General features: G+C 42.1%; 1 protein-coding gene and 1 pseudogene across 1 annotated transcript; both read right to left on the bottom strand.

Annotated features, from left to right (window-relative positions):
* The window catches only part of LOC111971501 (vesicle-fusing ATPase-like), a 42,949-nt pseudogene extending 35,214 nt beyond the window's left edge, over window positions 1–7,735 (bottom strand).
* A 4,274-nt stretch (window positions 7,736–12,009) lies between these two features.
* LOC111971500 (cyclin-dependent kinase 5 activator 1) lies at window positions 12,010–14,527 on the bottom strand. The gene is made up of 2 exons (XM_023998302.2): window positions 14,127–14,527; window positions 12,010–13,157 (listed from the first exon to the last, which is right to left on the bottom strand). The coding sequence occupies exon 2, from the start codon at window positions 13,035–13,037 to the stop codon at window positions 12,096–12,098; it is 942 nt and encodes a 313-aa protein (XP_023854070.1). The 5' UTR covers window positions 13,038–13,157; window positions 14,127–14,527; the 3' UTR covers window positions 12,010–12,095.
* Window positions 14,528–14,742: the final 215 nt, after the last annotated feature.

Below are 14,742 nucleotides of genomic sequence, written 5' to 3'. Positions count from 1 at the left end.
AGCATTCCAGGTAAAGCTGGTTGAGAGAATGCCAACTGTGTGCAAAGCTGTCATCAATGCAAAGGGTGGCTATTTGAAGAATCTCAAATATTAAATATATTTTGATTTGTTTAACACTTTTTTGGTTACTACAAGATTCCATGTGTGTTATTTTTAAGTGTTGATGTCTTCACTATTATTCTACAATGTAGAAAATAGTAAAAAAAATTAAGAAAAACCCTTGAATGAGTAGGTGTTCTAAAACTTTTGACCGGTAGTGTATATTACTTAATTTTATTTGATGACATTCTTATTTGTATTCCTTAAAGTCATCATCTCATCTCTGCTTAGGCAGTAGCAGCCTGCCTGCCAGCCAGCCAGACAATGTTATCTCTGTGCTTCCCATACTGTACTGTCTTTACTCATCCTATTTAGCTAGGCTAGCCTGCCTAAGTGTGCTGCAGAGTTGTCTGACGAAATCATTAGACTAGTTCTTCAAAGTAGATTAGGCATAAATTAATAAATTGTCTCTATCCCTCTCTCTCGTCGTTGTGTTGTTTACATTTCTCTCTCATGTGGTCCATGTGTATCTAATCCAGGGTTAGAGCTACTTTTCAAAAATGAAATAAACTCAGCAAAAAAAGAAACGTCCTCTCACTGTCAACTGCGTTAATTTTCAGCAAACTTAACATGTAAATATTTGTATGAACATAACAAGATTCAACAACTGAGACATAAACAGAAAACGTTCCACAGACATGTGACTAACAGAAATTGAATAATGTGTCCTGAACAAAGGGGGGGTGTCAAAATCAAAAGTAACAGCCAGTATCTGGTGTGGCCACCAGCTGCATTAAGTACTGCAGTGCATCTCCTCCTCATGGACTGCATTATATTTGACAGTTCTTGCTGTGAGATGTTACCCTACTCTTCCAACAAGGAACCTGCAAGTTCCCGGACATTTCTGGGGGGAATGGCCCTAGCTCTCACCCTCCGATTCAACAGGKCCCAGACGTGCTCAATGGGATTGAGATCCGGTCTCTTCGCTGGCCATGGCAGAACACTGACATTCCTGTCTTGCAGGAAATCACGCACAGAACGAGCAGTATGGCTGGTGGCATTGTCATGCTGGAGGGTCATGTCAGGATGAGCCTGCAGGAAGGGTACCACATAAGGGAGGAGGATGTCTTCCCCATAACGCACAGCTTTAAGATTGCCTGCAATGACAACAAGCTCAGTCCGATGATGCTGTGACACACCGCCCCAGACCATGACGGACCCTCAACTTCCAAATCGATCCCGCTCCAGAGTACAGGCCTCGGTGTAACGCTCATTCATTCGATGATAAACGCGAATCCGACCATCAGCCCTGGTGAGACAAAACCGCGAGTCGTCAGTGAAGAGCACTTTTTGCCAGTCCTGTCTGGTCCAGCGACAGTGGGTTTGTGCCCATTGGCGACGTTGTTGCCGGTGATGTCTGGTGAGGACCTGCCTTACAACAGGCTTACAGACCCTCAGTCCAGCCTCTCTCAGCCTATTGCGGACAGTCTGAGCACTGATGGAGGGATTGTGCGTTCCTGGTGTAACTCAGGCAGTTGTTGTTGCCATCCTGTGCCTGTCTCGCAGGTGTGATGTTCGGATGTACCGATCCTGTCTGTAAGCTGTTAGTGTCTTAACGACCGTTCCACAGGTGCATGTTCATTAACTGTTTATGGTTCATTGAACAAGCATGGAAAACAGTGTTTAAACCCTTTACATTGAAGATCTGTGAAGTTATTTGGATTTTTACGAATTGTCTTTGAAAGACAGGGTCCTGAAAATTGAGTTTATGTCGTGAGCTACTAATTTTGTTATACCTTTCAAATAGGCACATTCTTCTCCTCTACCCTGCAACTCCTTGGTGTACAAGATATGTGTTTTCTGTCGATTTACCTGGTACAATAATGGTTAATAAACAACTCTAAGTGGGGGGTCAAAAAGTTATATTTGGTATTTTCCTGAATTCTGTTTTCTCTGTCTTATTTGTCCTGGTTTTGGATTTTTTTCTGAAATKTTTTACTCTGAATATTACAATTACTCATAGAGAATAAAAAGATGTATGTCCATATCAATGGTTAAATCACATCAGAAGAACATATTTTAGGTCAGAATGTTTTTCTTCGATTTTAGTGTAATTTCCCTTCCCATCTAGCAAGAGAGGAATGTGAAGGTCTAGCAATGTTTCTGATGTTAGACCTACTGCTGCAGCACAGCGTTTGCAAAACAATCACCACCCAATGATACAAATAATCCTGATATCCARTAGTTCTGTCAGGTAGGACTACTTTGCAGTTAACATTTAATTGAGGAGGTTTTTGGGGAAAGTCTGTCTACTCACAAGATGGTTATCATTAGCATCGCTAACTGGCTACATAACGAGTGATAGACAAACGTGCACATCAAACAGAAAGATCGGCAATATTGCTGGAAATTAATTAGCAGATATTGTGTTACGTTTGGCTTTTTAAGCCAATAGTGGCTTACCAGGGGTGGGATAATGTCAATATGGCTTTTATTGGATAGTAGCCGGGAGTTTTATGTTTATGACAGTCTGCGATGGAACACATGAAAAAATGCATGTAGTGTACTTTCAGAATTGATTGGCGAGCTAGGTACTGGTAGCTCTCGATCTTCCTCAAACCTAATGGCAGAAATCCACCTAGCACGTTGTGGGCGTTGAAACAACGAAACCCCATTAATTTTCAATATAGGGAAGCCAAGTGGGCAGGAACCGTTGGGCGATACAAGCATGGCGAGGGAGCATAAACAGGGCGGGACCAAAGTTGGGAAAAGCTGAACTTTTTTTGCGTACTCGTTGCTGTTGACCAATCGAGGCTCACTATAGTTTCCAGCCCCGATTGGCTGTTGATACCTACCTTGCCTGCTTGCTAGCTTGCTAGCACCGACATGAGGGTGAAACTAGTGTGGCTATCCGTATAGTGGATCACTGGTGTAACAGAGCAGGCGTAAAAGTGTTTCCATTGGCTTGTACAACATTGCAGCCGACATTGCAGGTGACTGCCGATTGACTGATCTACAAAAGACCTTGCATCAAAAATAACTACTTATTATTATTTGTAGACCAGTCAGTCACAATTTACCCATGATACAGTACGGTTTTGATTCTCTCCAACACGGACCATCTCTGTCCAAGCCGGAAAAAACAGGCACAATTGATTATGGTCATTGTTGTTAATTACYAGGTTTATGCTCTGAACTAGGTTGAATATTTGCATATCCCTTTCCTGCAGTGAAATTACCTATTTCTCATAATTAATAAACTTTTTTTTTTTTTACCTGCTGAAAATCCAGTGTTTCTATGTCAAACAGTTTTGCTATAAGTCAGTATTCTGTGATGTACTGTAKATAAAGTGTAATATTGGGATACAAACACAAAATTGAATACATTTCAACTCTATATCTGACATGGTACAGGTGCCTTCTTTGTTTAAGCCCATAACCATGTGTGTGAGGTGTATACTTTTGTTTCAGAGTAGATTTATTTAAGACTACCAAGAAAGTGTTCTGTGTTACCCTGATTTAGCCCACTGCAGTAAAAGGTTAATGAAAACTCCCTTCAGCCATTTCTCTCGTGATCTATTTGACTTCTCTCTAGAGAAATGGTGTGCTGGGCCGAACTAAATGGAATTCAAGTAATTGGACCGACGTCGGTCAATTAGTTGTTTAATATCCCAAAAAAATGAAGTCTTGGTTAATTACTCAGCGCTTCATCACAGTCTCAATACACTTCAGTCTGGGTCTGGCTATAAGTGTTCTGGTCCAGTGGTGGCTGGAATGGAATAAATGGAACAGTATGAATGGAAACCCTGTGTTCGATACCTTTCAATTAATTCCATTTCAACCATTACAATGAGCTCGTCCTCCTATATCTCTGCCCACCAGTCTCCTCTGTCATGTTCTAATAGTGCCAGTCCATACTACCAGTGCAGTTATGACATTATTATGACATCCTTATGAAGACCTGTATGCACTGTTGGAGGCAGGGACAGTTATGGACAGCAAGTGGTTGTGTAAGGTCGTTTAGTTCACTGCTAGTAGTTTAGTTGCAGTTTGTGGGAGTCATAGTTTGGGGTGGTTATCGGTTGTAGAGGATGTGTAGAGATTCACAGGAGGGAGAATGCTATCTAATTCAATTTGTAATTTTCTCATATCCTGTCACACTCCTGCAACAATCTTAAATCTTGATTCTTGTCATGTTGAAAACCTCCCCATTCCATCCCATCTTGCACAGAACACAGATTTTGCTGAGTAATCTTTCCGCTGCGCTGTTGTGTTTGTTTATTTACAAGTTGTACGTTACATAAACGTAACATAATATGTTAACTCTCCAATTAAAATACTAAGATGGGAGAGGGCCCATAAATAAAGAGGATCGGATGTCAACATAGGATGTAGATTCTCCTACACCAACGGCCCAATAAGAGATGCCCATTTAGACATTACTACAAGGCCATAGATGATCACACATACAGTACCAGTCAAARGTTTGGACACCTACTCATTCAGGGGTTATTCTTTTATTTTACTATGTTCTACATTGTAGAATAATAGTGAAGACATCAAAACGACATAATAATACATATGGAATGATGTAGTAAGSAAAAATGTGTTAAACAAATCAAAATAGATTTTAGATTCTTCAAAGTAGCCACCCTTTGCCTTGATGACAGCTTTGCACACTCTTCGCATTCTCTCAACCTGCTTCATGAGGAACACTTTTCAAACAGTCTTGAAGGAGTTCCCACATATACTGAGCACTTGTTGGCTGCTTTTCCTTCACTCTGAGGTCCAACTCATCCCAAACCATCTCAATTGGGTTGAGGTCGGGGGATTGTGGAGGCCAGGTCATCTGATACAGCACTCCATCACTCTCCTTCTTGGTCAAATAGCCCTTACACAGCTTGGAGGTATGTTGGGTCATTGTCCTGTTGAAAAACAGGACAATGGGAACCACACATGCGGAGATCATCCATTCACTTACTCTGCGTCTCACAAAGACACGGCGGTTGTAACCAAAAATCTCAAATTTGGACTCATCAGACGGTCTGATGACAGATTTCCACCGGTCTAATGTCCATTGCTAGTGTTTCTTGGCCCAAGCAAGTCTCTTCTTATTATTGGTGTCCTTTATTAGTGGTTTCTTTGCAGCAATTCGACCATGAAGTCCTGATTCACGTAATCTCCTCTGAACAGTTGATGTTGAGGTGTGTATGTTACTCTAACTCTGTGAAGCATTTATTTGGGCTGCAATTTCTGAGGCTGGTAACTCTATTGAACTTATCCTCTGCAGCAGAGGTAACTCTGGGTCTTCCATTCTTGTGGCGGTCCTCATGAGAGTTCTCTAGGTCTACTGTTCATAGTGAATCCGCGTCCTTTCCTATGTTTTCCTCTTAGTAAGGGAATTTAGTAAGGGGTATTCATGTAGGCTATTTCCCTCTGTTGTAAAATGTCCACTGTGTGCTGTCAGTCTGTGATACCATCTATGTCCCTCTCAGCAGCTCTGACACTCTAGGCCCAACAACAATATGCAGTGCACTCTGCAAGGGCGAGGGAAGGAGGGAGACCAATGCCAGTGGACACATACCTTGTGAATGACTAAAAATGTATCATCAGATACCTTGGCTCGGTACAGAGATGCACATTCTCCCTCTCGCTCAGGCATAGATTTCAAAGCGTCTCAATGCCTGTAATGCAAGTACGTCAACTGAAATGATAACAAATAAACAAGTCTGTTGACTGAAATTATAACATATAACAAATAAACAAGTCTATCGCCTGAAACGAACTGCTGAATCCAGTACACTTATGTACAAAAGCTAATCATTGCCTTGACACTTAATGGCAAGAAGGAGTAGAATACTATCTTAAAGAATGACATTTCGGTTATTTTCATAGTGTAAAGATTGCATATTCAATACTGTCTTGTAATTCCATTGGGGCCATTATACTAGAGCACTATAGGGGAAAATATTTGGTTCACCCAAAAATGCCTTGTCATGTAACTCAGCAGTGCATAGGGCCCTGGAATTTGTGATAGACACCTCTGGTGGAGATGTTTAAAAAGAACTCAACAGCTCTAGTCAGACTTTCACAAATTGYACCTCTGGTTGTGTCTGTGTGCCCACGGTACCCTGGCTGGATGCAAACCCTGCCGACAAATCAAAGCTGTCTTGTTGTAGATAGGCCTATCTTTCAACAAAGAATCCACTGAGAATGGAAAGGTGATCCTTGTTTCAGTTTTCAGTCCTTATTCTCAAACCACAGAGGGGTATTGCCAATAGTGTCTTCTGATACAAGTTTGAATAATGCAGGCGTGCAACAACATCAACCAATGGAATAGGCTTTGATTTGGAAATCTGATGCTATTTTGCCCCACCTATATTCCAATTTTGCCTGGAGCTATGTAAATTCAATGGGCAAGTTTAGATCTCCACAATATTTAATGGTTTAAAACTGGGAGAGACAGGAGAAGAGCTTCAATCAGCATTAGTGATGGGTCTACATGCCAAGGTGCGTTGCATAACTTGACAGTCGACCAGCTCTAAATAGTGCTCCATCCTGTGATTATAATCCAGAGATATACGGTATTTCCAATAGCAATTTTGCAGCACAGTGGCACCGGTCTCTATCAGCAGGCCAGGCAGGGCATAGCTAACCTACATAATGCAGCAGAAAGGTGTTGTCTGTTCAAGTTGAGCGTAGCATATATACCTGCGGCACTCCAGAAACAGGGTTGCTTACTCCTGCTATAGGTTGTGGCTGGACAACATTGATGAAATTTAGGCCTCAAAGAAATGGCCATAAGTGATTTTTTGGGGGCCTTTTTAGTTTTAGAGTTAATTTCCTGCAATTGTTTGTTCRACCATTCTAACTCTCAACAGTAAATTGACCCTGACTGAGTTCCCCCAAAAATATTTGTTTTTGGAAATTGATCCATGTGCATACTACAGGGGGTTGCCCAACCATGATCTAGATAGCGCAAAAATAGCTTTCCAATACAAGAAAGCACAGATTATATTCTGGACTCCCAAAACTGCCATAGGCTATATTGCCTAATAAAAAGACACCCGCGAGGTCGAGGTCGTGCTATGGACAAGGACGCATGTGTGCGCTGCTGGGATATGCTTTTCACAAAATTATTACAAGCACTTTTTGCACAGATATCCTATAAAGGTTTCAATTGCCCTTTTAAGCATTCTGTCGGCTAAAGGACATGTAAAATCCAGGATTAGGTTTAACCGATTCACTCGGCTAATGCAGTGGCTAGCTGTAGAGGCCGACAGCTTCCTAGCTCTGACTGTAGGCTGATTATACAAGACAGATAAATTGTTTCTGCGACCCGTAAAAAACTGATTTTGCGGGAGCCTGTCAAACTGAATGCCAGGGCGTAAAAAACATTCTGCATCGAAATAGCTGAGGCCGAAGTCGAATTTGACATTCAGGTACGATGTTGCTGCAGCTAAATTCTTGCCTGTAAACCATACGTCGCACTCGGCATTGTACCCTATTTACAATGAAATAAATGTATATTTTGAAAAGGAGATATTGAACAAACGAGAAAATATCTTACCCGGGCCGCCATATTCGCGTTTGGTGATGTTCAGAGGTGCAGCTCTGAATGGTAATTCATACGGCAGTCGGAAGCAATGACAGTAGGACTGTATCCTACCTATCTAGCTACGCAGGAGGAACCAACGCTACACACACTGCACGACTGACGAGTACAACGCATTCGATTTTGATTGGCCGAATTCAGAGGAAGCCCTCGATGAACGTTCTTCTTCTTCCTCGTCAATGATCTCGTGCAATGAACGTCCCTCACCTTGCACGATTGATGGATAGGCTGGCAATCTTATGGAATGGCCTCCCTCCTGATCCCATGTGTGTGTCCCCTCCCACTCTCACACACTCTTATCCATGTAGCCTATTCTCTGTTAAATGTTGAGTATAAATTATTTTTGTTAAACCAAGCTATGACCTAAACGCCACATTGTATGTAGCTTAATTTACCAGTAAATAATATGGGCTAACCAATTACGCACACAATGTAGCTATTTGAGTTTATAGATTGACATTGTGATCTGCAATTGTGAATAAGCAGCTAGAATCTAGATTCTAAACTGTGCTGGGTGTGTGGTATCTTGCGAAGGCGCTCCTTTCAGCACTGCAGACAGCGCCTCTACATTAGTCAGGACCAGGGACAGCGGCCCTCACACTTACAAACAGCTAGCTGCTCGTTCAGCACCACCAACCGTGGACAGCTCATCCTAACCCCTCCACCACTTCAGAGAAGGCCATTCAGCACTGCAGTTGCCCACCCCGCTGCAGATTAGCGTTTGAGCAAGGCAATGTGCACCCGGTGTTTTTAAGGGGGGTTCCCTTTGAGCGAGACAAGGCGCAAAATTGCTAATCTTAATCACATAGTAAATCGAAGGCAAGGTGATTTGTAGATCTGTGATTCTCCGCAGTTCAACTGCAATGTAGTCATCTCAAGTCAGCCTGCCATGGATAGTAGAGGCTACCACAGCAGCCTCACAGCARACATGGCTATAGTTTGGCAGACATGTTAAGCAACCTAATCCTCTCTTATCCAACATTCCACCCAGCCAATCAGAGGGAAAGGTGAAGCTATTTCCATGAAGGTACTTAGATACAGTATCTATCCTCTCAGATCTCCAAACTGCAGGTTGCTCAGCATCCCTGATGATGGGCCACAACTCTCTACTGCCTCGTTGTGGCTAGACTGGGTAGTGCAGGCTCATGGGAAGTTATGTTATTTTTATATTTTTACAGGGATGGCTTCCATGGCCTACAGATGAAGGGAAGACATTCCCCCTCATATTGTTTATACAATGCTTTATATGGCTAGGAGGTGGAAAGTATTTGGCCTGTCTTCAATATAGTTTTATAGTGTGTGGTCCCTGGGACAGGATTGGTGTATCCAATACAGCGAACATTCCACCAAGCCTATCTGTCTAAGATGGAGTTCTTACTTCCTCAATGTTCAACATTCATTCACACGATCAGACACAATGAAACAGAACATTTAATAAAGACTTGCAAATGTATTTTTTTATATAAAGTAAATGTAACAGTTGATCAAATTCTTCTCACTCACTTACATAGTCACACATCCACATACATTAGTCACAGATTGCCCCATCTTCACTCTAATAACACTATTTTGACATGATTTGTTCAACAAAGTTGCACACCATATGATTCACAAATGAAAAGGGGAAAACATTTAATAACCCATTAACTTTGTATTTTACAAACGTGTTGTCTTGTTTGTGTTGCAAGTGAAAACATGGCACATAGTTATGACTTAGTCAAAGAGAAGAGGATGCAAGGTGAATTTCACCCCTCTCCATAAAGTTTCATAGAGTCCCAGGCTGTGTTCCATTGCAAACAGGCTGAGTTGTCCATTCCAAACTGGCTGGGTGTTCCATTCCAAACTGTCTGGGGGATCCATTCCAAACATTTGTTTCCTTCCCTCTGTTCTTTGCGACTTGCCCTTGCTGAGTTGAATGGACTGAATAGGTGAAAACAAAATGGTGGAAACTCCACCTGGCAGTCACTATCTCTGTTGCTTTACACAATATATAAGTCCAAGTATAGAAGTTTCACTGCTTGTCATTTCCACTACATTTCTACTCATCAGTATTATTGGCCAGTTTACACATGTGCATTTTCATGGAAGGCCTATAGATAGAGTTCGCAAAATATCCAGATGTCAATATTTTACCATTTACTGTAACTATCTGAAATTGTAAAGATAATAATTACACACATTCAAATGTGGTTGGAGCTATAAACATTAATAGCAATGAAAAGAGAGCAATATTCAAATGTTCATTTACTAGCATCAATTTAGAAGCAGCAAACCCTCAGTGAATTTTTTTATTTTCTTTTCAGTAACTATTTCAAGCACATGGAAGTGTAAATGACTGTATTGTATGACAATAAGCACTGAACCCATACCACACAACTCGGTTCAACAGCAAAGAAAATGTCTTGATAATTCTAATTCCAATTTTATCTGAAAGTTATACATCAGCTATCTACTGTTCAATCCATCCCAAACACATCATATAGGAAGAACGTGTATGCAGGCTCTGCAATCTAATTTTCATATGCATATTTTTCATGAGGTTTGAGACTGTTGATAATATCAATGGCAGTTTCAATTGAGCGCTACGTAGCCAAGTCAGTGGAGATTCTGAAATGGACAGATAATTCATATTTCTCTTGTTACATGTTGCCATTGGTAGAACACAAGTCATTGGTAGAACACAAGTCACTGGCTCTGTCATCTCCAACATACATACACAATAATATAATAATAACTAATGAAATGTATAGGATGATTGCATGAAGAAGTCTTTCTTGTTCTGCATGATGATCCAAGACTTGGGTTGTTGTTTTTATAAATCCTAATCTTCAGAACGATATGGCACAGGACTCTCGAAATCCCAACCTTGCAGGAGGTGGGTTTTCATCAAAACGAAGACTTAATCAGTAATCATAATATCATAATTATTTAAGGTAAGGGCAGCATTGCAGCATACTACTCTCAGTCTAAAATAATGTGGAGCTATGTCCCAAATGRCATCCCATTCCCTATGTAGTGCACTACTTTTGGCCAGAGCAGCCCATTACATAGGAAATAAGGTGCCCCTTAGGACGTAGCCGTGGTGTGCGAACACAAAGCAGCATGCTAGGAACCCATAGAAGCACACATGCATGTCAACACAAGTCGTTACATAAATAACCATCAGTGGGGAGGAAAGAGTCTCTTTAAGGGAGATGACTGAATGGAGAATCCATTTTGTTCTGTCCTCAATGGAAACCAAGGAGGTGGACACATCATATGAAGTGCCACAATAATAGTCTCCTGTAGTTCTCGACTAGTGTTGTTTCAGTGCAATGGAAGTCAATCAACTCAGCAGTATGTTCCACTGGCATTCCATATCACTTTCTTTGACGAGGACTAGCCTCCTCTCCATATCAAAACACAAATCAGGACTTTGGTGGGTGATGAGGTTTGGCAATGTTACCCTCTTATCTGTAAATGGTGAAATAAAACCAGACATGCTTGTTGTGGGAAGAAGTGCAATGTTGTGGGGGTAGACTTGGGCAGGGCTATTGTTGGTGGTGAGGTAGGGGGCATTGGCAATTCTGTGGGGGACATTAGGAAATCAAGACGTGTGAAGACGTGATGTCCTGAGTGAACACGTGATGACATGGGACGTCGTCTCATGCGTAGTAGAATCCTCATGTTTCTTGTTCCCCCACATTTGCCTTGTTGAATCCACACGGATCCTCTCTTTAGCTTTGCTTTTGGTTGCTTTGATGACTCTCTTATAGTTTATTCATTTTTTCCCCCCTAAGTATGTACAGTACATGAGCAGACTACTACAGTGAAGTTATCTGGTGTTTCCACTGTCTGTGTTAATATTTAGGGTCATTGAGGATGCCAATGCAGCTTAGAGAGGGGGAAAAGGGATGCAGAGGCCTCACAACTTCTGAAGTTCCTAAAGTGATTCTCTTGACTCTGAATCTGGACACATAAAATGTATCTGGCTTTTACTCAGCCATTCTTCTTTTTACTCAAGTCATTGACATTTGATTACCTGTTTTGGGTTTATGAGGGGTCATCATTTTCTATCATTGTAATCTTGTCAGGTTTGGCTACTATTGAAGTAATATGTAATATGTGTCCAGCCCTAGACCACGCTGCATCTCTGTTATCAAATGTCCTGAAGGCAGTGTTTTACTGTTCACTCAACATAAAGGTTATCAGTAATTGTATCTGTGTGATTGTCTGTAAGTACTATAATGCCCAATTATTGTTAACATGATATATGACACCAGAGCCTCCTGATTGGTCATTATGGCCTCCAGTTAAACCAATTTCCTCCTAATTCAAGATGGGAATACCAGACAACGGTCCTGTTTTTTCTGTAGTCGTGCATGCCACCCTGACCCTATCCACATCCCACCTGTCTCACTTCTCCCCTGTTCCTCCCTTTACCGTTCTCCCATGGTTCCTCTTATCGGCCGAGGCCTATCAACAACCTTGTCTTCTCTTCCTCCTTCTTGCTCTCGTTTTTGAGGTCGGCAAACACCTGGGTGAAGTAGTGTGGGTCGGAGTTGATCTGCAGCATCTTGCCACTCATGCGGTTGATGATTTCCAGGCAGCGGTCCCAGAAGGCCTCCTTCTCAGCCTCAACCAGGAAGGGCTTGAGCGGGTAGGAGATCTCATTGCCCATGTAGGAGTAGGACAGGTAGAGGCAGGTGAGCAGAGAGGCTTGCAGCTCCCGCTCGCTGGCGACCTCGGAGGAGACCACATCGCGGCACAGCATGTAGAGGAAGACCACGTTGGCTGGGGTGATGAAGCCCTGGTCCTGCCAGCCCTGGAGAAGGAGGGAGCGGTCCACGCTTCGCAGCCACAGCACCGGGTCGGTAGGCGACAGACGCTTCAGCCGGTAGCAGCGCCGGCACAGGAACTCACCCAGGCTACGCATTAGCTCGCTGGTGGAGGCCTGGACGATCACCCGCTTGGGCGTGCCTGCGTTCGTTGCCTGGCCCCCCGTGGAACCAGTCAACAGGTTCTTCTTAGCGGTGGCAGCAACGTTGGAGACGGTCTTGGAGGTGGGGATTGTGGCAGCTATGTTGGGTTCCTGCGTGGTGAAAGAGGACAAGTTGGCGCAGGACTGGGACTTCTTTAGCTTCTGGCTGTTGGTGATGGTGTGCTCAGTGCTGACCTTCTGCCCGTCGTCTGGTGGGAGCTTTTTGGAACCTTTCCGTTTGGCCGATACCGCCACAATGCGTTTCCATGGCAACACACTGATGAGGGACTGGCGCTTGAGGCTCTTGGTGTCCTTGGAGTTTTTGCTGTTCTGGACGGCCGTGTAGTGGCCCACAGTGGCCGGGCCATCTTCGAACAGGGCCGCTTTCCGGTAGCTGGGGGAGAGGGACAGTACGGTACCCATGGTTCCTCTGGGGGAGAGAGTTATGGAGGGAGAGTTGGTTCTCTTCTCTGGGGGATCTGACAAAAGTGTTTTTAACGGGAAGAACCAAAGATTCTTGTTCTCTGAGAGGAGAAATGGCACCTGTCAATAAACAGAAGAGAAAGTGCATTACAAAGTAGTATGCTACAGCTTTTTGTGCATGGTAAACATTTGGTATTTGGGTGAAAATTGTATTGAAAATAAGCTGTACATTGATTGCTGAATGCATTTCCAATCGTTATTAAAACAACAACTGTGGATCTTGGAAAATGCTGGGGTAAAGTATTTTATGATCAAATTCCTTTACAGCTTGGTTTGAATGAATCAATCAGTTCCTTATATGTGTGTTAATTAGGCTATGAATAATTATCACGTTTATTAAATAGCCTATGTTGCATGTTTTTTTTGGTTAGTCACAGATAAATGAATAGACCTTAGGCTATATAACACCTCTTAGACAGTTAATTCATAACGGCCAAATCTCGCAGCATTCACTATACAATGTTGATATAAGGATTTGTTTAATATTCATTTCAATCGTGATGTTAATATCATTTATAAAATGGATTATGCCCAATATCTATAATTTCGAATGCAAATTCTAATTAATCTTACCAGGCCAAACATTAGATCGTTAATATGAATTTTATATAAGGAGCGAGATAAGGCCACAGAAGCACGATAAAGAAATGTGCGCAAGCATCCATCTTAACTTCAAAATGGAAGCCTTGAATGAAAACACCATCCCCTTTAGCACAATACAGCTTTGATATAGATATAGATGTTATATTTGTTGATGTTACATATTTTTTATTTGTGATATTGATCAATGTTGTTTATTTATGACACATGACATGGAGATATAGAAATTCAAGCAAAAGAATGCAAGCAAAAAATGTGCACTGTATTTTTTAAATGGTTCCTTAATCGTTCCCAGCAAAGACAAATACAGTGCAATGATAAAGAAACCGAATATACTGTATTGTTTATAGCATGTTGATTAAATCACTTGATAATGATGGTGACACAAGCTGCAGAATAACAACTGCTCATAACGCCACTATGTCTTACCTTCAAATCAGTAGACTCTTCTGGTATAATCCATACAGAATCACGGCCTGTAATCTTTACTTTTAGTAAATTCTTGAGTATCTTGTTATGATTGTGATTAACCGTTAGGCCTAATAGTTGTTTTTCACACCGAGCTGCGGCCACTGGCACAAGCGCTGTCCACGGTCCTGGGGTATCGAGGGGGGAGCAATACCAGGCGCTATGGAACTGAAAGCTCTACGAATGAACGTTTCCCGGTTCTTGTTGTGTCTATGTGTGKTGTCTCAATCTTCAGCTAAGARTAATGGAATAKTCTCTTTCTCATAGAGGGYAATACCGGTACACAGCAGATGCGAAATGTATTGCCAACACTCGCTATTAGAATAAAAATGTATTCCATTGAAGAGCAAAAATCAATAGCACGGCTGTTATCTCAGTCCACGCGACGAAGCAGACAGAGGGGGGTATCTCTCTCAAACACGCCGCAGGGACAGTCGAGAAAGAATAAAAGGAAGATGTAAACATAGAAAAGAAAACGATCAAATGTATACTACAGATTCTAAAAATAGATGGCTTATCCTTAAGAAAACCAGCATAAATCTCGACGCTTTGATGCAGGCATCTGCAGATATTCGGG

The sequence above is a fragment of the Salvelinus sp. IW2-2015 genome, linkage group LG13, assembly GCF_002910315.2.
Source record: "Salvelinus sp. IW2-2015 linkage group LG13, ASM291031v2, whole genome shotgun sequence".
NCBI classification, from domain to species: domain Eukaryota; kingdom Metazoa; phylum Chordata; class Actinopteri; order Salmoniformes; family Salmonidae; genus Salvelinus; species Salvelinus sp. IW2-2015.
This window is presented reverse-complemented; position numbering and strand designations above follow the sequence as displayed.

Bases quoted from the DNA above. Each gene is read 5' to 3' on its own strand.
- LOC111971500 (XM_023998302.2), bottom strand. From the start codon at position 13,037: ATGGGTACCGTACTGTCCCTCTCCCCCAGCTACCGGAAAGCGGCCCTG.